We start from the raw sequence: 26585 nt of genomic DNA, 5'->3' as shown, positions 1-26585 counted from the left end.
CTGATATTATATGTACAGCAGATCTAGAAGTGGCAAGGAATCTGGGCATGTGCAGAGCAGATTAATAATGCACAGAGTGAAAATCCAAAATGGATTGTTGATGACAAAAGTGGGAAAAAGTCCAGGGAAGAGACAGCTGTCAATAAGGGCTCTCCACAGAAAGGGCTCCACTGGGCACCATTAGGATAAAAGCAGGGGCCTCGGTGGTCAGCTAGAGGAGCCGTCTTTAAAAATAAGATCGATAGTCATTTGTTGAGTTCCGGCCTAGAGGCGGAGGTTAGAGTCGAGGACCTCTTGAGGGTCCTTCAGATTCTACGGCTCTATAAAAAAGCTAGATCCCTCAAAGACCTGATCTTTTGTGAGGAAGTATTTTGAAGGAGGCAGCTATAGAAACATAGACGTGAATGGGGTCCACCAGAGGTCATTGGGTCCAACCCTCTGCCTCCAAATAGGTGAATGCCCTAACCATCAACAGTACCTTCCTGTTCTGGTGAAAAGGCAGCCAGAAAAGTGTTTCCGTCCATAGGCTACTAGGGGAGTGGGATAACTGAGGCTACTCCGGTTTCTAAAAGAAATGTTTCCAGTGATCCTAACTGGCTCTGGGCTCCACGCCCGTTTTGAACAGCTCGCAAAGATGGTGAAACCACTTCAAGCCCAACATATTTCCCAACTCTGTTGTACTTAGTGTAAGTGCTTAGAACAGTGCTCTAGCACACAGTAAGCGCTCAAAAAAGAAATACGATTGATGGATTGATCGATCGGAAATTTAGAAGTGAATTAGGAGGCTCCCAAAGACCTGCTCTTCAATCGTAAGTGCCAACTCCAGAGAGGCAGTGGCAACTATGAGGGTGAATGTTGGCTGGGCTCCAAGGAGCAAATGGGTTCTTCTCTGACCTTCACTGCTTTCTCCCATGAGTGACATCCCTCTGGTTTGGTGTGTGTATGTGTGTGCGCGCGCGCACGCTTGTGTATGTGCATGACTGTGCATCCACCTCCCTAACTGTTGCATGAGTGCATGCCCAGAACCATCTCCATAACCATTGTGGGAGTGTGTGTGTGCACACCGACCCTAATGAGAGTGTATGTGTGAGCATTCATTTGCACCTCCCTAGGCAGTGTGGGTGTGTGTCCACCCCCCAGTATGTGTGTCCATCTCCTTAGCCATCGTGTGTGTGTGTGTGTTTGTGTGTTCACCTCCCTAATCGCTGTTTGTGCATTCCTACCACCTTAGCCGTTGTGCGTGACCACTTCCCGAGGCATTGGACCTGCGGGTCCACCTCCTTAATCACTGTGTTTTTGTCCACCTCCCTAGGCATTGGACCCGTGTGTCTACCTCCTTAATCAGTGTGTGTGTGTGCGTTCACCTCCCTAGCTGTTGTGTCTACATGTGTCCCTCCCACTGTGTGTGTCTCTCATTTTTCCACCAGCCCTGCCCTCAGGGGCCCCACCCCAGCTGGGCTATCTCCTTCACAATGAAAAGTTGGCCCCCTTCCACCAGCCCTTTAGCCCTGAGATAAGTGAATACTGTTTCCCCTGCCAACCTATTCTCTCCTATTTTCAGTCAGGTAAGCAAAATATCCGATGGGCACATTGTGACTCAGAGCATTTGAAGGCTCGTTACTCAGTCTGGGTAGTAACATATCATCCACTTTAACTCTGGAGCTCACACCTACGAACTGACTCTGCGAATATAAAAGCTTCTATCCACGGGCAGCTCCGAGGACGAAGCCATTGGAAGAGAGCTTAAGTCTCGACTGGAACACCGAGATAATAACTGTGGTATTTGTTAAGTATGTACCAAGTGCTGTGCTAAGCACTGGGGTAGTAACAAGATCATCAGGTCCCACAAGGGGCTCACAGTCAAAATAGGAGGCGGAACTGGTATTGAATCCCCAATTTACAGGCGAGGGAACTAAGGTCCAAAGAAGTGAAGTGACTTGCCCACGGTCACACAGCAGGTACTTGGCAGAGCTGAGATGCTTCAGGTACCTCAGGTTGGGCCACAGGTCTGTGGTAAGCGGGAGGCAGGATGAAGGATTGAACACTGGACTGAAGAAAGAATCTGTAGCAAGCAAACGACGTCAGTATGAGCCCCAAAAGTGCCTTCTGTATGCAGGGGACTGAACTAGGTGGCTGGGGAACGTACAGAAGAAATAAGTGATGCGATCCCTGGCCTCAAGTGACTTACAGTCTACTGGGGAAGACAAGCACATATACACAGAGAAATACACAAGAGTTAAAATAATGGGATGGTAGGTATAAATAATAGGCCCTAGGGGATAACTACATAGAAAACAAATAAATGAATGGAGGACTGGGTTTCACAGGACTTATTTTTGACATGGAGCTCTGATGTCTGCAGGCACGGAGAGCCTTCGTCTTACCTGAGGTGAAAGTGACCCTTTCATAGACCTCATGGGCAATGTGCAGTACCCTATCAGTATAGTCTCCCACCATAGTAGGCTCGGTCTAGGCAAAGGAAATGGAGAATTACGGTGATTATCGGGAAAAGTCAAGCCAAAAAAACAACTCACCTTCATCTCAACAAGTTTTGTGTATGTGGCTGATGTGATTGAGGTAATTACCTCACTTTTCCGGTTCCCTTTGCTAGTGAAGATTCAGCCTATGTTCGAAGCCAACCGCTCTTCTCCCCACCCAACCAACTGTGGGGTGCATCTTGCATTCCCTGACTGTCTCCTTAGGCGAGCAAAATTAATCGAATGTACTTATTGAACCTTTCATATGTGCAGAGGACTGTACTAGAGAAGTAGCGTTGCCTAGTGGACAGAACCTGGGCCTGGGAGTCAGAAGGATCTGGGTTCTAATCCCAGCTCTGCCTCTTGTCTGCTGTTTGACCTTGGGCAAGTCACTTCACTTCTCTGTGCCTCAGTTCCATCATCTGTAAAATGGAGATTAAAACTGTGAGTCCCATGTTGGATGAGCTTGTCTCAACCCCAGCTTGGCACATAGTGCTTGGCACGTAGTAAGAGCATAACAAATATCATCACTGTTATTATTACTAAGCTCTTGGGAGAGTCCCACTATAACAGAGAAGGTCAACACATTCCCTGCCCACAAGAAGTTTATGGCAAGATTCCCTCAGTGTGGCACTGGGCCTGACAGCCAACATCTGGACCTCATCTCCCAGAAAATTAGCAGGTAGATTCCTATCCCTAGCCCTCTCTGGGAACAGTCATGCGACCTGATCTCAAGCAGAAGTAAATGCTGGTGGATTTTCTTCCACTTCAATTCTTCATTTACCCTCATGCATGGGGTCCAAAATGAGGATTTTCTCTTCCTCATCCATTGGTGACTGCAGAGAGGTCTCAGGGTTGGGATGGGGTCTGGGAAGAGTCTGAGGGGGGAAAGAGGGGGAGGATAGGTGGGGCTGAGAAGAGTCTGCTGCTCTTTATTGGTTCCTCTCCCACTGCAGGAGAGCTCTGATAAGGAGGGGAGGGAGGGAGTTCTATTTGGCTGACTTTTTGGCAGTTGCAGTGTGCATGTGTGTCTGTTTGCGTGTGTGTGCTATATCTGCTTGTCTCCTGCTATTAGGTTTATATATCAAGCAGATACAGCCCCATCTGCAGGGCTTCATCATGGACATTTTATATCCTGTGGAAATCAGTTTTCGCCGAGAGGCAGCAGGTAGCGACTCTCTCTTCCCGAGCTATCCGCAGGTCGAAGAGCCATCCCTGGGCCTCAGATGCCTCCCAGCTTAAATCCTTTCTGAACGTGGACGGTCGCCCTGAGAATTCCGGTCACATCCATCGTTGCTGACAGTGGAATGAATACAGCATTGCTGTACAGCCCGGCTTCAGAAAAAGAGCCTATTATCAAAACCCACGCCTCCTTGGGGGACATCCCCCCACCACATTCCTCCCCTCCCCTCCTCCCCGCCCCAGCTCCTTCCTCCCCCCCTTCCCTGTCAGCGTGTACAAATGAACTGCGGTCTGGGTCACTGTGTGGGCAGGCAGGGCGAGTGGAGGACCAGCCTCTGGATGCTGATTTATTGCCGCAGTGGCCGTTGGCTGGGTCCTCCTCCTCTTTGGCTGCGGTCAGGCCCCGCCTGTGTTAAACATTCCCTCCCCGAAAGACAGGGCTGGGGTTTCATATTTCATTTCCCTTGGAAGCTCTTCCCCAATCCCAGTCACAACTCCAGGGTCTGGCTGTTTGTTGGCCCCCGGCGGCCCAGAGAGCAGAGCCCAGGGAGTGAGGTTTGACCGGCCCCGAGCTCGGAAAGCCTGGACATGAGGACGTGGGTCTTCCTTCCCCTCTGCAGCATCTTGGCCATCCCCAGACTGTCGGAGGGCAGAATCGTCAAGGAGGACGAGAAAGGGTTCGCCGAGTGTAACCGGTTCTTCTATGAGGGGACCCCGCCTGAAGGATGGACAGAGCCTTTCCATGTGAAGATCTGTCAGAGGTTCGGCCGAGGGGAGCGATTCGCCACACTCTACAGTACCCGCCACAAGATCCCTGTTTACTCGGCTTTTCGCTACTCCAAACCTGGAGGCAGCAGGGAGGAGAGCTGGATGATCGAACCACAGGTAAGCAAGCCTCCTAGGTGAGGGTGTGTGGATGGTGGGTGTTAGGGAGGAGGTGGGCCCTGGCCTAGTGAGGGGAGGGTAAGGGGGCGGGGGGTCCTGCTCCAGGATTACCCAAAAAAACAGCAGCCTTGGCACCGTCCCAGCAAATGCTCCACAAAGCTGCATTTCCCTGTGAATTCAAGGAGAAATGAGGGAGATGGAGTGATCCCGAGAGTTCCCAGAGAAGCGGCGTGTCCTAGAGGATAAAGCATGGGCTCGGGAATCAGAAGGACCAGGGGTCGAATCTTGGCTCTGCCTTTTTGTCTGCTGGGTGACCTTGGACAAGCCACTTCATTTTTCTTAGCCTCAGTTACCTCATCTGTTAAATGGGGATAAGAGCGTGAGCACCACATGGGACAAGAACTGTGTCCAACCTGATTAGTTTTTATCTACCCTGCTCCAGTGCCTGGTGAAGAGTCAGCACTTTATTACTACCTTTAAAATATAAGAGGCTTCGGTAATATGCCCATGTGATCCCTCATATTTTGGTTCATCTGCCGGATGCCACAGGCAGGCATAAGCAACGGAAGAGTGGGTTCTTCAGGGAAAACCTCTGCCTAGGGGGTCTGGGTGAAGAGAACTGGTCCAGGAAACTGATGGTCTTTTCACTGAAAAAGAAAAGGAACACACGAACGTTTAGGAAAGTGGTAGCAAAGGGCTGCTCCGATTTCCAGCAGAGAGCACAAACCAGTTTCTCTGGGTTCCCCAAGTATCTTCCTGAAACTCCCTCTGAGCTCCAGTCATCCTCCAGCCCAGCCCCATCTGCTGACAAGTCCTTCCCGAGTAGGCCTCGTGTCGGGTCACTCGGTGGTTCTGCTCTACCGCCCCGGCCCCAGCTCTACCGGCCGTCAAACGTGCTATTGTGTCAGTTGGTGCCAAACTCAGCTGGAGGTCCACCCTCCCTGAGAGAGAAACCCCCCTCTCCCACCATCTATTCTCACTGCCTGACTCCCTCAATCGCTTCCCCTCGCCAGCGATTATTGCCCCCTAACCGCTCTGCCTCTGAACCCTCTCCAAGCTCTGCCGAGTGATGGATACCCCCCGGCCCAACCAGGGTCTGATGGGCAGAGCCTTCCCCCTCGTGCCCTGCCTGAGGTACGAAGCAGATGGGCACCGGGCCCGGAAGGCCCGGAGCCCTCACAGCAACCACGAGAGATTGGGCGGCAGGAAAGCCCCGGCAGAGTGGGTCACCGAGCTCTTCTAGGGACGAGTTCTCCTAGGGCTCCCTGTCTTGCCTGGCGGGGGGCCGCCATTGGTCCCTTTAGGCTGGAAGTTTCCAGCTCGATGTGAGGTGCTGGCAGAAGTGCAGTTTGTCAGAACACGTCAGTACCTGCCCTGTTCAGATGCACCCCATCCAAGCCCGAGGTCTATGTTACAAGCCAGGGATGCCAGGGCAGTGGTGCAAAAGCTGTGTGGGTTCCAAACTAACGGCTGGGAGTAATATCAGGTCGCGGCTGGCTCCGTGGGAGGGTCGAGTCACTGTCCGTCTGCAAAAGTGAGCTAAAATCAGCCCGGAAAATGTTCTCTTGTATCCACAGATCTTACGTCAGTGGCAGGCAGCAGCATGCCACAGCTCCAGCAGGCACCACTGGTCAGGTGGTCCAGGGGCAGGTGGGCCAGGGTCAGGTCGCTCGGCCTAGTCCGACTCACTGGTTTGGCCAGCCCAGGCTGTGTGCTTGAGGCTGCTCAGGAGGGCTGCCCTGAAGCTCGGCAGCTCGGCCTGCTGAGTCGAGACATGCCTGGGCTTGGGAGTCTGAGGTCATGGGTTTGAATCCCGACTCTGCCACTTGTCAGCTGTGTGACTGTGGGCAAGTCACTTAACTTCTCTGTGCCTCAGTGCCCTCATCTGTAAAATGGGGATTAAGATTGTGAACCTCACGTGGGACAACCTGAATACCCTGTATCTCCCCCAGCACTTAGAACAGTGCTCTGCACATAGTAAGCGCTTAACAAATACCAACATTATTATTATGAATTGACAGAGTCAGTCGCCAACCTCAGTAATAATGCTAATAAGAATAATTTTAATCATGATATTTGGGGTATTTGTTGAGTACTTACTCTGGCCCAAGCACTGTATTAAGCACTGGGGTAGAGCCAGCCTGGTCGGGTCAGGTGCAGTCACTGGGGGATCTCAATCTAAGTGGGAGGGTGAACGGGCATTGACTCTTCATTTGGCAGATGAGGAAAACGAGGTCCAGAGAAATTAAATGACTTGTCCGAGGTCACACAGCAGACAAGTGGAGGAGGTGGGATTATAAGGAGCGGGGAGGGGTGCCTGGCTCAGTGCTTGATTGCAGGGTACATAGAGATGTTTGTCACTTGAATAGTTCTTTGTCTGGGACAAGTCACCCCGCCATCATCTGTCAGCTCGAACCCAGGTCACCCAGACGAAGACCCTGCTGTTATTAGTCCCCATTATGCCGAAGATGGAGCGGAAGCAAAAGCAAGGTTCAGGGATCTCCCTCAGGTCACGGAGTGAGTTGGGGGTCAGGTAGTGGCTGCGCCCGAAAATGTCACTGTCCCCTGAGCCTCGGGCAACTAATCCCAGCCATCTTCCCAGGATACAGTCTCACCGATGTAGTCCAGCCTGGTTTCTTTCAATGAGAAGCAGCATGCTTTTGTGGATAGAGCCCAGGCCTGGGAATCAGAAGATCATGGGTTCTAATCCCGCTCAGCCACTTTTGTGCTATGTCATCTTGGGCAAGTCACTTCACTTCTCTGGGACTAAGTAACTTTATCTGTAAAATGGGGATTGAGACTGTGAGCCCCAAGTGGAACAAGAGACTGTGTCCATCCCAATTTGCTTGTATCCACCCCAGCACTTAGTACATTGCCTGGCACATAGTAAGCACTTTACGAATACCTTTATTATTAGTAGTAGTAATATTAATCCAAAGTGGATTACTTCTGGGAATAGAGAAGGGATGGGGCATTAGGAATCCCCTCTAGACTATCAACTCCATGTGGGCAGGGATCGAGTGTACCTCCTCTATTATAGTGTACTTTCCCACTTCCTCAGTACGGTGCTCTGCACATCTAAACTGTAAGCTTCCTGTGGGCAGGGATCATGTCTACCTACTCTATTGTAGTGAACTCTCTCAAGCGCTTATTACAGAATTCTGCTCATGGTAAACGCTCAATAAATACCGTTAGGAAAGAGTGATGAAAAGACCCCTGAAGGGCAGAGACCTCGTGTTTTGCTTCTGTGGTATTATCCCAAGTGCTCTGTGCGCAATAGGCCCTCAGTAAATACCATCGATCAATCAATTAATTGACTGACGGGAGAGATGAAAATGGCATCTGGCTGGGAGTCAGAAGATCTTGGGTTCTAATCCCGCTCAGCCACTTTTGTGCTATGTCACCTTGGGCAAGTCACATAGGTTCTAATCCCATCCCTTGAGTGTAGCCCATCATTAAAGTCCTGTAGTATCTTAGACTGTGAGCCAACGTGGTTAGTATCATTAATAGGGAGTCTGGGGTCTTCTCTCCCCTTGACGCTGATGCCTGCTGAGATTTCTGACAACACACTCCGTTGCCTCTGTGCCTGTCAATACAATGGCCAATAACCTCCCCAATCCTGTGACTTTCAATCAGTCAATCAATGGTATTTATTGAACGTTTATTATTTGCAGACTAAGAGTACCGAGAGATTGGGAGAGTACATTACACCAGAATTAGCAGACACATTTCCTGCCCTTAATGAGATTACAGTCTAGAAGGTGATATTGCTTTCCACAGCAAAATCACAGGATCGAAGAAACTTCAGTTTGTGAAAGTGGCTCCCAGAGATCTATCTCTCTAATCCCAAGGGATTATTAGAATTCCTAGAAAGAAGAAAATTACTGTTTGACTCTAAAAGAGCACCTCCCCCTACTACAGAAAATTTCAATATCCTAGAAAAATTCCCCTATTCCGAAGTAGCATGGGAAGGTGCAAAGTTAGAATTGGGTCTAAATGCCTGGTTCTGAATTCTGACAGCTGTCTTTCAATTTACTTTTGTCTCTGCGATGTCAGAAACCTTGGTTTAAGAAAATAGGAACTCGCTCACGATTTCGGCTATAGATATAAAAGTCCCAGAAGATCCCACTTGCCTTCAAAGTTCCAACAGAGAAGCAGCACGGCCTACTGGAAAGAGCACGGGCCTGGGCGTTAGAGGACTTGGGTTCTAATCCTAGCTCCGCCACTTGTCTGTTGTGAGACCTAGGGTAAGTCACTTAACATCTCTGGCCCTCAGTTACCACTTCTGTAAAATGGAGATTAAGACTGTGAAACCCACGTGGGTCATGGAATGTGTCCAATCTGATGATCTGGGACCTACCCCAGCACTTAGTCCAGTGCCTGGCACATAATAAGCACTTTAAAATTACCATTAAAAAATACCAACCCAATGGCAACAAGAACAACAACAAAAAAAAACAGAAATCCAGAACTGAGCCTGCTTTCCCTTAAGTTACCCAGCTAAGGCAAGACTCACTTGAAAATATCAAAATGCTCCAAGAGTTTTATCTCTGGGAGCACCACCCAAGAAGTAATCAGTTGGCTCTCAGGGCTGGGGCTATCCACTCTGCCTGTCTCTTACTGAGAATCTCGTTGCTGCAGAGGAGATACAATGAGCAGTGATTTGCCAGCTCTACTAGGGTTGAGCCCAAAGAAAGGTAGAAAGCGAGTGAGTCACAGGGGTTGGTCCAAAGTAAACTTCTCAGGTATTTTTCCTTATTGTGACACCAACTTCTGGGACACTAGTGTTCTTCTGAGCATTTTTATGTGTGCTGACTCTGTAGTTTATTACTCACATGGGGCTTGTTTTTTTAATCTTTGGATCTCAAAGATCTTTAAAGTGAATTATCTCTCATCCCTCCTGGACAGGTGGGGATTATTGCTGTAGACTGTAAACTCGTAGTGAGCAGGGAACGTGCCTAGGGACTCTGTCATATTGTATTCTCCCAAGTGCTTAATATAGGGCTCTGCACACAAAGTAAGTGCACAGTAAATACAATTTCTTCCTAAGGTTGGCCCCCAGAAGATCTGATTGTGAAATGGGTTAGCAAATATTCATTAATTAATTCATTCATTCAATCGTATTTATTAAGCACTTACTGCATGCAGACCATGGTTCTAAGTGCTTGGGAACGTATAATATGACAATAAACAATAACAATCCCTGCCCACAACGAGCTCACAATATATGTAAAAGTTCTACAACGCCAGGAGCCAGGAACGGAAGAATTCCTTAGTCCAGCCTTGACAATTAGCCCGGATCCAAAGATTCGGTAAGACCATGCCAACTGAAATCCTGAGGATTAGCTTGATCTTAGGCAAGACCCAGAATGAGGGACACTTCTCAGCCCCAATCCCTAAATGGGCCAAGGGGGTCTGGCCTCACTTTGGGGTGGAGGTGAGGCCTGGCGAGAGAGAGTGTTTAGGGAACCCAGCTTGGTCCCAGGGACTGATTCCCCTACATGATTCTTTGACAATTCTAAGTAAGTAAGTGCTGTCATGTCCTCTCCTCCGCTGAGGGAGGCCCCAAATAATAATAATAATGTTGGTATTTGTTAAGCGCTTACTATGTGCTGAGCACTGTTCTAAGCGCTGGGGTAGACACAGGGGAATCAGGTGTCCCACGTGGGGCTCACAGTCTTAATCCCCATTTTACAGATGAGGGAACTGAGGCACAGAGAAGTGAAGTGACTTGCCCACAGTCACACAGCTGACAAGTGGCAGAGCTGGGATTTGAACTCATGACCTCTGACTCCAAAGCCCATGCTCTTTCCACTGAGCCACGCTGCTTCTCTAAGCCAAATGGCATTCTAACCCCCAGACCATGTCCAGAGCCCCTCCATCCCAGCCCAAACAGGTCATTCATTTGTCTGCTGTGGACCCTCAATCACAGGACTGGGACTCAGGTTGCCTGACTGCTAATCTTGGCTCTGACCTTTTCTTAATGGCATTCATTCATTAATTTATTCATTCATTCAATAATATTTAATGAGTGCTTACTATGTGCAGAGCACTGTACTAAGCGCTTGAAATGTACAATTAGGCGACAGAGATAATCCCTGCCCAATGACGGGCTCACTGTCTAAAAGGGGGAGACAGACAGCAAAGCAAAACAGAACAAAGCAAAAACAAGACAACATCATCAGGATAAATAGAATCAAGGAGATATACATCTCATTAACAAAATGAATAGGGTAATAAATAATATATACAAATGAGCCCAGTGCTGAGGGGAGGGTAAGGGGGAAGAGCAGAGGGTGGGGGGGGGAGAGGAGGGGGAACAGAGGGATGGGGGCTCAGTCTGGGAAGGCCTCTTAGAGGAGGTGAGCTCTCATTTCTCATTCATTAAGCCCTCACTATGTGCCAGGCACTGTTCTAAGTGCTGGGGTAGATCCAAGTTCAACAGGTTGGACACAGTCCCTGTCCTACATGGGGCTCACAGTCTTATCTCCATTTTACTGATGAGCGAACTTAAGCTCAGAGAAGTGAAGAGACTTGCTTATGGTTATACAGCAGACAAGTGGTGGAGCTGAGATTAGAACTCAGGCCCTTCTGACACCCAGGTCTGTGCTTTATCCACTAGGCCTCACTGCTTGCCTACTGTGTCACCTTGGGCAGGTCACCTAACTCCTCTGGGTCTCTGTTTCCTCATTTGTTAAAAGGGGATTAGCAATGCCTGTTCTTCCTCCTACTGAGGCTGTGAGGCCCAAGTGAGATAGAGACTGTGTCTAACCTGATTAACTTGGATCTATCCCAGTGTTTAGAGCTGTCTTTGTCACATAGTAAGCATTTAACAAATACTAGGATAATAATGAGGATGATGATAATGATGATGATAACAATGAGAAGATTTCTAAGATCCTGAATCTGAAGGGAATCAAAGAGGGAATTTTAGTGGAAAAGAGTCAGGCTCTTTAATGTGGACCTTCTTTTAACAGCTGATGGCTCAAGGCATCTGACATATGATCAGAACCGACACCAGTGCGCATCATGACAATTCAGTCCATCATTGATATTTATTTATAGTGCGCCTTCTTAGTCTGAAGCAATTGCCATAGTGTAATAGAAGCAAGATACATGTTCCCTGTCCTCAAGGAGCTGACAGTTTAGAGAGGGAGACAGACAAAACTTACTTAGAAATAGCATGTTTAAGAGGATTTAACAGGAAGGAGATGATGATGATGGCATTTGTTAAGCACTTCCTATGTGCCAAGCACTGTTCTAAGTGCGAAGATGGAGTATAAGAGGATGAAAGAGCAGGATGATGAACAGAATAAACAACTGAGAATCCAGAGAAAAATATGCCCATCTAAATGAGGAGGAGAGAAGTAAAATCAAATATGTAAGGACTAAGGGTGGCCGTTGGATTCGGAGACTAGACTCTAGGGGAGGCCTCCTGAAGTGGGTGGGATTTTAAGAGAGCTTTGAAGATGAGCGGAACTGTAGACTGAAAGATTTGGGTTGGGCAGGACAGGGCAGGGCAAGGGAGGGGAGTGCCAAGCACAGGGACCAGCGTGAGGGGACAAAGGCAGGAGAATTGAAGAGCAGTATGGCCTAGTGGATAGAGCACAGGTCTGGGAGTCAGAAGGACCTTGGCTAATCCCTGCTCAACCACTTGCCTGCTGTATGAACTTGGGCAAGTTGCTTCATTTCTCTGGGCCTCAGTTCCCTCATCTGTAAAATGGGGATTGAGACTATGAGCCCCACATGGAACAGTATTTCCAATTTGCTCGTATCCACCCCAGCTCTTAGTATAGTGCCTGGCATATAGTAAGCACTTAACAAATATCATAATTGTTATTATTTTTATTACTGGGGAACCTGTTCCCTAGCTTACCTGCCGCCTTTACTCCGGGTCCCACATCGACTCTTCTCACCCTATCATCAGCTCCACTCTGACTTCCCATCACCCAGTACCTTACCTCAGACTGAGCCTGCCTCATGAAACAAAGAAAAGGCCAATTGTCCAAAAAAAAAATCCCTGAGAATATTTCATTCCCGTACAACCATTTCCAGCCTCATTTGCAATCCAATAAACGGGAGCCTCTTGATTTTGGTCAAAGCATTTCAGTATCAGCCAATAAACTGTTTCAGGCCTTGGATCTTTGGAACTTAGATCAGGAGGATGTTGGTGACGTCAACTGGGATGGGAAAGTTAGATGAGGAAGAGGATTTGGGAGGGAAGATGAGGGGTTCAGTCTCAGACGTAGTGCACTTGAGGTGCCGGAGGGACATCTATGTAGACACATCATGGAAGTATGGGGAAGTACAAGATGGCAGAGGAAGAGAGAGGACAGAACTAGCATAGAAAGATTTAGGAGTCATCTGCATGGAGGTAGTAGTTGAAGCTATGAGAGTGGGTGAGCTCCCTAAGGGAGTGAATGCAGATTGAGAAGAGATGAAGACCCAAAACTGAGTCTTAAGGGACATCCACAGTTAGAGAGCGGGAGGCAGAGAAAGAACAGGCAAAAGAGACTGAAAAGCATTGGCCAGAGAGGTAGGAGGAGAACTGGGGGAAGACCGTCTAAAAAAAAATTTAGCATGTGTCCCGGAGAAAGGAAAGGTCCACAGTGACCAAGGCAGCAGAGATGTTGAGGAACATTAGAATGGAGTGGATGATGTTGCCATCATCCTCCCTAAATTCTAGAGATCCAAAACCTAAAACAGTTTCTTGGCTGATACTGAAATGCTTTGATCAAAATCAACAGGCTCCCTTTGACTTGGCAAGGAGGAGGTAGGTGGTAGGTAACTACAGAGCAAGTGGTCTCAGGGGAATCAAGGGGGCGAGAAACAGATTGTTGAGAATCAAGGAAGGAGTTGGAAGGGAGGAATGGAGACAGCAAGTGGCTCAAATGCAATCTAAAAGTTTGGCTAGAAACGGAAGGAGGGAGATGGGTCAAAAGGACAATAGTTCTCCCTGTACACTGTAAACTCCTCATAGGCAAGAAGCATGTTTATCAACTCTGTTGTATGCTTCCAAGTGGTAAGTGAAGTGCTCTGTACACAATAAGTGCTCAAAAAAAATATCATTGATTCGTTGGTTGTTTGCATGGTGGGAACAAGAGAAGGTTATTTTATTTTTTGGATAGGCAGATGGAGGTGTGTTTGAAGGCGGAGAGTAACTGCTGTGAGAGGTCGAAGATGGTAGTCAGGGAGGAAAGAAGAGTGGGTGCAAGCAGAGCACTTGAAAAGATGTGTCCAAGGAAGATTTAGGAGAGAAAAGAAAATCTTCCTCAAAGAAATCTCTTCCAATAATACCTCTTGCTTTGTGTGGACCCAACCAGAATTTATCTTTCTTGAAAAGAGGGTAATAGATCATTGGATGACACTCAGCCGGAAAGTTTTTTTTATGAACTGAAACAAGCCTTTGCTTGTCTTTTTGATCCATCAGTGTGGTCAGTCGCTTATTTACCTACTAAAGCTAATGCACCGGACATCAAATGTCTCTTTTAGAGTGTAATTTTCTTTTGAAACTGGATGTATGAACTGTAGAAGTCACACTAGGGACAATTTAACTTTCTAGTGCTGGTGCTCACGAAATCTTAATTGCAGAGCGTCTGGAATACTATCTAAAGCCCCGAGGACAGTCACTAGTATTCCTGGAGGGTCCGGGGGTGGAGATGGAGTTTCTCCTTCCAGATCCCCTTTGGCATTTCTTTAGGCTCTAGAATTCAGCCTGTTCAACCTCTTTATTTAAAACAACTCCGGCTGTCTCTCAGCAGGTAGGTGGGGCTGGAAGTTATGAGTTTACCCTCAAAAATGTAAAAAGCATTTAGCTCCTTCAGTGAACAGTATGGCTTCAAAGTTTTATAAGTAGCCAACAAATAACTGTAGAGGTCACCAAGTAACATGATAGGGACTATCCACCCATTTCATGAAATTCCCAGCAGTCCCCTGTGTAATCCCTGAGTCTCAGATTACCACTGTCCAGGCCAGGCAGGTTCCTGGGATTCCAGGGAATTGGTTGGAGCCTCTAGGGGTGGGGCTTTGGGAAATTAGAGCTGTCCGGTGAATTAGCAGGAGCAGTACTGAGCACCATCCCTCAGGAAAAATGCCTAAAATGCCACCCACTCCCATGGGCCACTCGGCAATTGCCTGCTGCTGTAGTCTAAACCTGCTTGGAACACACTGTAAAACTCATTCTTCTAATGGAGGGAGAGCAGACCAAGAAAAAGCTGACTGGGCTAGGTAGAGGACAGGATCTGTGATGAGAAAGTTGGAGGGTTTAGGATAATTTAGGCTGGAAAAGATGAGAAATGACTAAATAACAACTAGACAACATCAAAACTCCTGCAGTTTGCCATTCCTTCAACTCATAAGGCTTAAAAGCGGGGTAGCACAAATAAGAACGAAGGCATACCTGAGAAGTTTATTTATAGTCTAGTCACAGTGGTTAGCTATTAGTCATTCCTAGCTATTAGTCATTCCAATTTTGCTTAGAATTTGCAGGGGAGAGGTGAGGAGAGAAAGAATGGATTCTTAATTTCTTTGACTTCTCGTGTTTTATTAGAACTAAATAGTCTAATAACCTAAGAGTACAGCAATACCATTGCTGAGTCAGATCACTGAGGCATCCAGTTCAATATTATGACTTTGACTATTTAACATTCCTCATTTTTCCCTCTACATCCCTAAATTTTCCTCTAGGAATCGGACAGGGACTCCTCAACCAAAAATTTATCCAAACCCCCCTGAGTCCCCTGATATTCTGGCCTGCCCGACTTCCTGTGGTGATAAATGCTAAAAACCTACTATCAATTCCTAAATATAACTGCTCAGGAAATGAAAGCCACACAGAGTTCTGAAGTGTTTGTAAGTGTGCAGGGCATGTCCATGTGTCGGACAAAGGTCTAGGCAATAACCCTAAGCAAGAATTTTGTATATTCACCATTCCTTTGTTTTACGGAATTCCCACACTTCAGAAGATAATTTCAATTTTTCCTGCCCAAAATGACAGTATTTATTGAGTATCAACAGTATTCAGAGTTCTGTTGGGTGCTTGGGTGATATACTGAAGAAGGATAGAATGAAATTCCTGCCCTCAAGGAACTTACAATATGATGGGGAAGACAGATGTAAGCCTGCCATAAAAAAGCAGGAGTAATGGGAAGCAGGAGAGTGAAGAGCAAATGTTGGTTCGGTGGTTTGCTTGAGAGCTGGTAAGAGCATAGGTAGAAGAGAGCAGTTGAGAATCAACTGATGGAGGGCATTGCAGAAAATGGTCAAGACTACATGTTTTATAAGAGAGGCAAGGAGAAATCACTAGTGAAAGAGAAATAGTTTGCAGAATCAAACATTCAATCAGTCGTATTTACTGAGCACTTACTATATGCAGAGCACTGTACTAAGCACTTGGGAGAGTAATAATAATCATTATAATAATAATTATGGTACTTGTTAAGTATTTGCTATGTGACAAGCACTGTTCTAAGCACTAGGATAGAAATAAGTCAATCAGGTGGGACACAGTCCCTGCCCCACTTGTGACTCATACTCTAGATCACTATTTTACAGATGAGATAAATGAGGCCCACAAAAGTTACATGACTTGCCCAAGGTCATTCAGCAGACAATGGTGGAGCTGGACTTAGAACCCAGGTCCTCTGGCTCCCAGGTCCACATTCTTTGGGCAAGTCAGTTAACTTCTCTGGACCTCAGTTTCCTTATTTCCTGCTCTTCCTCCTCCTTAGACTGTGGGAGAGAGACTGTATCTAGTCTGATTATTTTGTATCTCCCCAGTGTGTTTGGAACAAAGTAAGCATATAACAAATACTGTCATTATTATTATTATTATTGTTATTATTACAACCCCACCTGGCCTATAATGTAGATGTTTCCAGGAGGTTTGCAATCATGCTGCCCTGACCATGTAATCTTGGACAAGTCACTTCACATTTCATTTCCCCTCACTGATCGAGGAAGAAAAGGAAAAGTAGGTGCTTTCATTTCCATTTTACAGGTGAAGGAAATGAGGCCCTGGTATATCCAGGAAATGGCAATAACCATGCTACTTTACTACCTTGTTAAGAATCAAAAGGGCTAGCATACAGTTGAAATAGCTACTGTGTGCACATGTGTCCCTGTGCACGCATATGCATATGTGTATGCATGTGTGCAAATATATGTACCTTCTTCCGCCCTCCATCTCCTCCCACTGCTTCGGTGGCAGCATCGTGAAGAAGCAGCATGGCCTGAAGGATAGCATACAGGCCTGGGAGTCAGAAAGACCTGGGTTCTAATCCTGACTCTACCACTTTTCAGCTGTGTGACCTTGGACAGGTCACTTCACTTCTCTGTGCCTCAGTTACCTCATTTGTAAAATCAGGATTAAGACTGTGAGAACTATGTGAGACAGGGACAGTGTCCAACCTGATTAGCTTGTATCCACCCCAGTGCTTAGAATAGAGCTTGACCCCATAGAAAGTGCTTAACAAATGCCATCATTTTCTTAATTATTATTGCCAACATTTCATCCCCAAGAGGGGAAAGGGCTGGACCTTCCTGTTCTCGGAGTCACAGTGAACACTGAGTAGTTCTTTCCATTGTGGCTCTCATCAAAGTCACTCTGATCTTGGCTCTCTAGAATAGGATCCCAGAAGTTCATTTTCCTGCATTTCTTTTCTTTTAACTCCAATCATCTGATACGATTTAATGTAGAGAGAGGTATCGATTTTTCCCAGGGTTCACTGTTGCTTGATGGAATGGCCCGAAGCATTTTAACCAAGCATCTAAGAATCCATTCTGGAGTTCAGGCACTTGGAACAAAAAACAAAGAAACACCCATTTATAGAGCTAGTGATTGAGACCCTCCAGGCAGAGAGATCTTACAGCGAAGTAAGACGGAGTGAGGTGGAAATAGCCAAGCAAATGGCCAGTTATTTTATCACAGGAAGGGAGCGCAAGAAGCCATCTAGTTTAACTTTCATTGTGGGCAGGGAATGTGTCTGTTTATTATTTGACTGTACTCTCCCAGATGCTTAACACAGTGCTTTACACACAGTAAGCGCTTAATAAATACGACTGAATGAACGAACGAACAGCCTGCCTCCAGACCTGACTTCCTTTCACCCACCCAGGCAGATGCTTGCCTTTAAAGTCTTCAGGGAATCCCACAGCCTCCTTTGCTTTTTCATCCCAGGAGCGAGTCACTTCTCCAGACAGGGGCTTAAAGAGCCCCCCAGGTTCACCCTCCTGCCCACTCCAGCCGCCTCCTAACCCATCCTAGATGGAAGACTCTTGTCTCTCTAAACACCTGGCACGGAAGTGTCCACCGGCTCTCATGGCAACCTGTTCAGGTGACTAATAAGCCCCGCTTTCTGGAGGCTTTTCCTTCTCCAACAGTGAATCCCCATGCTGCACTTTGTAACCACTCTCTTAGGTCTCTACGGAGCTGGGTATCCATCCCAAATATGGCTGACGACCACTCTGAAACTGCCCCCAGAGCCTTTTCTTTCCCAGGCTAAACTGGCTGGCTCTTTTAGTGTCTCTCAGAGGTCATAACTTTCTAGGCTTTCATTTGTCTTCCCCCAGTTGGAGCCTGTTTTCTCTTGGGCAATGCTCAGTGGAACAGGGCAGCAGCCGGTCACTTCCTCACGGTAAGAAGCACACATTTACTTGGAGGCATCATAACTCCTCCGACACCCTTAATGTGCTTGCTCTCCTGGCTAATCCTCAGTTCCTCTCCCTTTCCCTTAGCAGTTATTAGGCACTCATTATATTCCAAGAACTGTACAAAGCACTGGGACAGATACACTATAAACAGATTGGACAAGAGTCCCTTCTCCACATATGGTTCATAGCCCAAGGGGGAGGGAAAAGAGTGAGTTCATGCCTATTTTACAGATGAGGAAACTGAAGCACAGGGAAGTTAAGTGACTTGCCGAAATCATATGCAGGTGCATAGCAGATCCAGGATTAGAACCCAGGGCCCCGACTCCTAGGCCTGTGCTCTTTCCACTAGGTCACACTGCTTCTGCTTAAACTTCCAGTCATTGTACTTTAGATGGAATTGGTAGGGGCTGCAAACTTGTTGTGGGCAAGGAATGTGTTTGTTTATTGTTGTACTGTACTCTCCCAAGGACTTAGGACAGTGCTCTGCCCTCAGTAAGCGCTCAATAAATATGATTGACTGACCGACTGACAGCAGAGGTAGAGGCAAGAGGATGTCCAAGAGACATCCGGGAACTGTCACGTGAACCTCTGTCCCCAAATCTGCTTTCCCCCTCCCTCCACCACCTTCCACCCCGGCGCCCACCATCACAGCTCTCCCTCTGTCTAGGGGGACAACCAGAGATTGATGGGCCAACAGAGGCCGGGCCCTGGCGACTCTGCCACTCGGAACACTTCCACCGTAGTGGCTAAAGCCCGGGCCTGGGAGTCAGAAGGCCGTGGGTTCTAATCCCTACTCCACCACTTGGCTATTGTGTGACCTTGGGCAAATCACTTCACTTCTCTGTGCCTCAGGTACCTGATCTGGAAAATAGGGATTGAGACTATTTGCCCCATGTGGGTCAGAGACTGTGTCCAGTCAGATTTGCCTGTATCCACCCCAGCGATTAGTACAGTACCTGGCAAATAGTAAGTGCTTAACAAAATACCAGAATTATTATGATGATGAGAGTGGCATATTTGCTTGGCAAAACCCTGGAGGGACTGGCAAACATAGAGGCTATTTCTTGACTTTAGGCTGGAGAACTTGCTAGAGAGGAAAGGGGAGGCCAAGATGTGCTTGTGCTTGGGAAGTACAATTCAGCAACAAATAGAGACAATCATTGTCCACAATGGTCTCGCAGTCTAGAAGATGGGGGAGACAGAGTCTAAAGCCAACTATTTTAGGGGTGACCCCAGTGTTGGCCATACTCTGGAGAGATTTAATTCTGACCCCAGTGTTGGCCATACTCTGGAGAGATTTAATTCTGACCCCAGTGTTGGCCATACTCTGGAGAGATTTAATTCCAACAGAATCCTCCTGTTCCACCTGAAACTAAAATATACATCCTCTCCAGAGCAGTGTAAATGTTTGAGTTAGAACTGTTCACTTTTACCTACAGTAGTTCAAGAAAGGTTCCAGTAAATCAGACTTTCATTTCATCTCCTGTAGTGCTTTCACTTAATCCTCTGAACTCCTGTTCTAATTTTTACTTCTAGATGCAGAATCACTTTCCTCTTGGTGTTCAAGATCTGTGGTAGTTATTTAAAACTTTTTTTTCTACAAAGGCACTATGAAGTGTCAAGACAAAGGCCCAATGCAAGTTGGTGGTTAGATATAGAAAATGAAATGGGAAACACCTGAACTATAAAAATCCAGAAGTACCAAGCACAGTCCCACCCTACCAAGTCTTGGCTTTTGATTATTGGAAATAGGCCTCATCCCTTAGGGTCCTCAATTAAAAATACCTTTGCCGATCCCAAACCCCCACAGTGAGGATGACCTACTGACCCAGGAGGTTAGAAAAATCAGAGTAGAAAATGATACTTGACGCTTAAGTGAGCAGAGTTGGCTACTGAGGATTTTAAACCCCACTCCTCACCATTCTCTCTGCCATTTCAGCTAGATGATCCCCACAGTGACTTGGAGGAAATGACGCAGGAAGCCGAGGCGGCCGGCTCCATCCCCAACCTTGGAAGCCAACAAGCCCTAAATAAGGACTACCTGGATTCTGGTTTCCAGAGGGGACAACTGTACCCCAACTCTCTGAACAGCAATGACTTCCAGGCGGCGACCTTCACCCTCACCAACGCGGCCCCCATGACCCAGTCCTTCATGGAGAGGTGGTACCGAAGCATGGAGAGCATCGTGGAGCGGGCCCTGACCCCCCAGTGTGGGAACGGGGACCAGCTGTATTTGATCGCGGGTGCTGTGCCGGCTGCCGGCCGGGTGGGGGACGCGGTGGCCGTCCCCGAGTTCGCCTGGCTGGCCGCCTGCTGCGGCCTCCCCGGCGGCTGGTCCATGGGCTTCACCAAGCAGGCGGGCGACGGCGACGTTGTCGAAGACGTGATGGTGAGGGATCTGGAGCAGCTGCTCCCCTCATGGCCCCGCCTGTTCCGGAACAACTGCGGGGAGGCCGACCAAGACACGGAGAAGGTGAAGAAGATCCTGGAGATGGTGAACCAGGTCCAGGACGAAGAGCGGAGAGGTCAGACCTCCCCAGGCACCCAGCCTCTGTCCACCATGAGGAGTCTCAAGTCCACACAGGAGCAGTCCGAGCTGCTCCGGGAGGAGGGGGAGGAAGAGGGCCAGGCGGGGCAGGAGGTGGGGAAGGACCCCAGCTTGTTGCGGAAGGGAGCCGGTCTTGTCACCACCCCTTTCACCAAGGTCTTCCAACTGCTTTATTACCTCGTGTGGGGAACTGTGAAGAACCTTTTCTCTTTCCTGGAGTACGTGATCCGGCAGTTCCTCAACGTGCTGTGGGGCGGCGTACACGGCCTGGGCTCCGCCACCCTGTCGTACTTCACGGCCATCGGCGAGGAGCTGGTGAGCATCCCCTGGAAGGTGGTCCAGGTCCTAGTGAGGATCATCCGGGGCTTCCTGCACATCCTCTGCTGTCTGCTGAAAAGCATCTGCCGAATCCTGAGCATCCCGGCCGGAGTCCTGGTGGACATCGCCAGTTTCCCCGTCTACACCCTGGGCGTCATCCCGACCGTCGGCAAAGACATCGCCCTGGGCCTGGGTGGCTCTGTCTCCTTGCTCTGGGACGCCACTTTTGGAGTCTTTGGCGGTCTGCTCCAGGGCCTTCTGAGCATCTGCTCGCGGATTGGGTACAAGGTTTCTCCTGACAGCTCTGGGGAATAAAAAAGCGAAAAAAAATCAAGGTTCATTCGTGAAAGAAACAAAAGACACCCACATCCCCAACAGCAGGCACTTTGCTTTCCAGCGTGTTGACTATCCGCTCTCACTTCGCATGGTATTTTTGGCCTTGGACTCAAATAAGAGGGAAGGTGAATCTGATGTTGGTGAACCGTCTGTAATGGTGAAACGTCACGTCACAGGGTAGAAGCAAATCCCCTTTGATTTTTCATTGTCTACGGCCAGGAAAAGGCCGATGTGTGCTTCGGGGAAGAGTCACCCTAGTAGATATGTCGATTGCTGAAAGCGAAGGAGCCAATAGTCAGAACCAAAGTGCAGCCTCAGCATAGAACAGGCAATTTTTCCTTTCCCCTCCTGCCTGACCCACCTTTATGGATTAAACACCAAAGCCCCCTAGTGTTAGTTTCTCCTTTCTGAGTTGTTTGCTTTCCAAGGAGCACTGTCTTGGGGGGGATTTGCCATGCTGAAGAACTCACAGTTTCCTTTACTTAGGTGACAGTGCTTGTTTTCCAATGACCCTCAGAACAAGGGATCCATTCAAGTTGTATTTTCACTGAGTGTTCTAGGCTGGCAAGCAAGATTTTTGCCAGCAGAGTAAAGAACTACGATCTAGTACGATCCTGTGGGACCAAAGCTTTAACCAAGGGAATGCTCATTTGGGCTGACGATTCGGAAACAAGGGTCCTGCCTCACTCTGGGTGGGTTGGTTTGTGACTCCGTTGCCCTTTCAGCATAGAGGAAAGCTGGGGCTGAATTAGAGCACTTGGAAGCCCGTATTGAAGATCACGGTATTCAACTAACAGGGTCATTAGTTGAGACCGTGAGGAAACCTTCACGAGTAGTTTTCTTCAATATTAATGCAACACTCAGAAAGGAGGAAAAAACTTTTCGGTGAATCCTAAAAAAAAATTTCTAGTAAAAGAATACACGGCCAGAGCAAGGCCAGATGATGGATTTTCAACTTCAGTATCACCAGTTAAAGGGATGGTGACTGGAGAAGTGACTCCATTATCTTCCTACAAAAGAAGGGCTCCCAAAGTCACTGCTTAAAGCACATTATCCCTTAAGAAGATGTTTAAGAAGATTATCCCTTAAGAAGATGGACAACTTGGAGATGTGTTTTGCAGATCCACTATGCACCTTCTAGACTGTAATCTCCCTGTGGGCCAGAAATATGTCTACTAAATCTGTTACACTGTACTCTCCCACGCACTCAGTACCATACTCTGCACATATAAACGCTCAATAAATACCACTGATGGATCATCCCTGGAGTTCTCATTCAGCAAAGATCTCCAGAAAATGGGAAGCCAAGTGGAAAGGCAGCTGCTTCCTTATTATCCACAAATGGGCTATCCATTCTAAGGATGATCCACAAATTTGTTGGCATTTTTTTTCTTAAAAGGAACCAAACTCCCTTCTGGCCTTCTCCTATTTAGTGGCTCTTGTGTCTCTCTCCAGGGCTGCCACAAGGCTGCCCCCCATCTCTCCATCACCCCAGTGAGGCCCAACTTTCTTCTCCTGCTGCCAAGGGAGTTCTAAACTGGTTAACATTCTCCACACCTCTTCTCTTCTCCATGAGCCTGGACAATTGGCAGTGACCTGCGTAATCTCCCTTCTTGACCCCTCGCAACTCTTAAGCAGGCATAGAAAGCCATTCCTCTCCCCAAGGGCATGAATTTAAGGTTTTCTGGGGTCATTCTGAGCAGTCTATCTGGCTCTTTAGATATTCACAGATCAGGAGGCAATATCTACCTGATCAATCAACGACTGGTATTTACAGAATGTCCATTTTGTCCAGCATACTGCAATGACCACTTTAGCCTGGAAAAAGGGGTTAGTGATAGCCATCAGATTGGTTGATGACAGTAACTTAGCAAAGAGAAGATTGATGAGTTGCTATAGTGGTGTTAAGTACTTAACTATGTGCAGAGCAATGTATTGAGCGTTGACTAGCAATGAAAGATAATAGCCTGAGGGAAGCTGAGCCTTAACCAGGTTGGGATTGTAGCTTTGTAAAAGAGTAAAGGAGTTTCAAGTGTGAAAGATAGTTTTCGCTTGGTCTCTGTGCCCTCACTCCCGCTCCAGCCAACCAAAATAATCAAAGTGACATTCTGGGAAATATCCTGGAAAATCTGATTCTTTCCATTTTAGGGCATTCATAGCTTTCACAATGTCTTGGGGCTCGGAGAATGCTTCCCAAAAGTCCTTCTCTGATCATACCCACTTGGAATAGTAGGGGGTTGATAAATACCATTTATTGATTGATTGTACCCCACAGTGCCACCTCAACCCTTCCATCCTACCTAAGCCCTTCAGCTCCCCCAGCCCTGGTAGCATTTATGTTCATGTCTTTTATGTTCTCATTACTCACCCTTTCTGTAATTTATGGACTTGTTTGTCTCTGCTAGACTGAAAGCTCCTTGAGGGCAGGGATTGTCTTCTTTTTGTACTGTCCTTTCTATACTCAGTAGGAGTTTGAGACATGTTACTGATGCTTGAGGAGAAGGGGTGGGGAGAGAGGGGAGTTGGGAAAGACAAGTGGGAGGAAGAGGAAACTTGCCTGAAGTCCAACCATCCACTCCGGGAGTGAAAATGGGTTTATCCACAGGACAGAGATTCTAAACCTTTCTCATAGTTTCCTCCTTTTTGTTGTTTGTCATTACTTCTCCGACCCATCTTTCCCCCAACCTGGGATTTTCTTTGCACTGTTTGGTCCTGGTATACCAAAACCTTCTGGGTTAGCCGAGATAGAAAAATGAAGCAAAAGACCAATGGAGCCAAATACTTTCTTCAGCTTGAAGAAATGAGCTCTTCATACAATGCACTGAACCTGTCTGCTGTCCTTTATTTCCCATCCTATTTGCCATGAGGAAGCAGGCTCGTGGTGAGAAAGGAATGCGTCTACCCACTCTGTTGTAACGTACTCTCCCGACCGTCACGGGAAGTGCTCAATAAATACCACCAATCAATTGATGGGAGCAGATCGCTGTGCAGCACATCCAATTCGGTTCATCTCGAGGTGGAGGTGATTGCCATGGTAAATCCCACCTCTGAGGAAACCCACTGCCGTTCTGCGTTGTTCTCTGTATGACTTAGGTCACCCAGTCCACTCTGGATGACTTGGGAGCTGTTCGTTTGGTTTTTGTGGGTATCCAGGGTGGCTGTTTGCTGCTTCTGCTTCTCCCAAGCATCATGTGACTTTTGACTGCTCTCTAGACTACTGCTCGTTAACAGCTTCACCGGGAGAGCTCAGCGGGTCGGGGTGTGTGGGAAGAGCAAGGAAGGAAAGCAACAGAGATGGGGCCCAAAAAGCAATTCTCAGTGGACTCTCTCTCCCGTGGAATTCAAATAAATATGATGGACCAACTGCAGGAAATTAGCGTAGAGCTAGCAAACTTGGGTGAAATGCTCTGGATGAGGCAGGAGGGAGGGTGGTGACATTATTGGCTAAGATGAAATTTGAGTACTACTTGAATTTCACTCCTCTGAGGTCTGCTGGTACTCCATTAATGTGGATAATTGTCCAAAAAATACTGAGTTTGGGCTTGTAATATAGTCTTCCCTTCATGTACGCTTTGCACCCACTCTATTTTTAAATTCAAAAGTATACGAGGGATAAACGGGATAAGGGATGGTAAGTATTGCTATCATCTTTTATTGGAGCCCGGTCTTCGGCTCGGGCATTTTGAAAATGCAGGATTTGTGATACCAGCTGGTCATAACAAGACAAGAAGGCCTTTGGTGATGTAGGCTGAGCCAAGGTTTACACCTTAATTTATTTTATTTTGAATTCAGCAGATGGATATGGGGTTGGGGTGCAACCAGCCTCTGGGAGAAATCTGATCCCGGCCAACAAATTTCTTTAGCACTTAGAACAGTGCTTGGGAAATAGTAAGTGCTCAACGGATACCATAATTATTTATTCTCTGTGGCCTTGTAACACGGTTTGACCATCTCCAAAAGGACAATTCTGTTGCATTAAACTAGGCAAACTTGGGGGACAACAGAGTTGTGGATGGAGTTTCGGTACAGAGGATTTCTAAGAATTAGAAACAGCTTCTGTGACATCACTGGTGGTGGGAGGTGTAATTATGGGTAGGTCAAAGGTGCTTCTCCTGCCTATCCCTCCTCTAGAAAAGGGCAAAAAAATGCATGTTTTCCAACAGGCCAGGGGACAAGGTAGCCCAACCCTGCTTTTGCCCCATCTGTGAGCAGACACCAATGTCTGTTCCTGGACAGGGCGCAGCATCTGCTAGGCACTTGATTAAAGTTCCGTAGTAATAGTAATAATGTGAGGAATTATTGGAATCAATTAGTAACCACTACAATGCGGAGCTGGTTCTTTCACAGATGAATTTGCTAATATTTTGAGCAGGTATTCCAACCCCTATATGTGTAGTTTCTACAAAAGGCAACAAGATTGGATTGCGTTTTCATTCATTTTTGACCTAAACCTTGGCCCGAAACATGCTTGTCATTTTCACTAGCCAAAAAATAAACCCACCGTTCAAAGGAGATATTTCTAGCAGCTGTCTGGTTCTTTGTGATGAGCTTGAGTATGATATGCAAACTTTATCCCTGAGGGGTGAATGGTTTCAAGCAAATAGTAAAGAGATTTGAGAAGCTGCCCTCTTGTCAATCAGATGGTGATGATACTGGAAAATGAAACAATGAAATAGAAATATATGTGAGACTTTAATCCACATGAAACCATTCTTGAAAAGAGTTTAACAGCTCATGATGGGCTCTGGAAGATGCTTCTGAGGCTGTCCTTCACCCCCAACCCCCACACGTGATATCTCATTTACTTTCCAAGCAAAATTGCCTCCTCTGCCTCAACGTGCACCAAGAGACAATGACTGGATAAAGCCCAGGCTCGGGAGGCAGAAGTATCTTCTAATCCCGGCTCCGCCACTTGTCTGCTGTGTGACCTTGGGCATAACACTTAATTTCTCTGTGCCTCTGTTACCTCATCTGTAAAATGGGGATTAAGACTGTGAGTCCCATGTGGGACAGGGATTGTGTCCAACATGATTCCTTCTATCTACTCCAGAGCTAAGAACAGTGACTAGCACAGAGTAAGCACTTCACAAACACCATTAAAAAGAAAAAAAAGTCACTTCACTTCTCTGTGCCTCAGTTCCCTCACCTGCAACAAGGTTATTCAATACCTGTTGTCCCTCTTACTTAGA

General features: G+C 47.3%; 1 protein-coding gene across 1 annotated transcript; it reads left to right on the top strand.

Moving 5' to 3' along the window:
- The first annotated feature begins 3998 nt into the window (after positions 1-3998).
- On the top strand, positions 3999-25915 carry LOC100080408 (endonuclease domain-containing 1 protein-like). Its single transcript, XM_001511243.4, has 2 exons — positions 3999-4544; positions 20134-25915. Exons 1-2 carry the CDS (start codon positions 4248-4250, stop codon positions 21373-21375), a joined length of 1539 nt encoding a protein of 512 aa, XP_001511293.2. The 5' UTR covers positions 3999-4247; the 3' UTR covers positions 21376-25915.
- The last annotated feature ends 670 nt before the right edge of the window (positions 25916-26585 follow it).

This window comes from Ornithorhynchus anatinus, chromosome 20 (assembly GCF_004115215.2).
Source record: "Ornithorhynchus anatinus isolate Pmale09 chromosome 20, mOrnAna1.pri.v4, whole genome shotgun sequence".
Taxonomy (NCBI): Eukaryota; Metazoa; Chordata; class Mammalia; order Monotremata; family Ornithorhynchidae; genus Ornithorhynchus; species Ornithorhynchus anatinus.
Note: the sequence above shows the minus strand (reverse complement) of the source record. Positions and strands in the feature narration are given on the sequence as shown.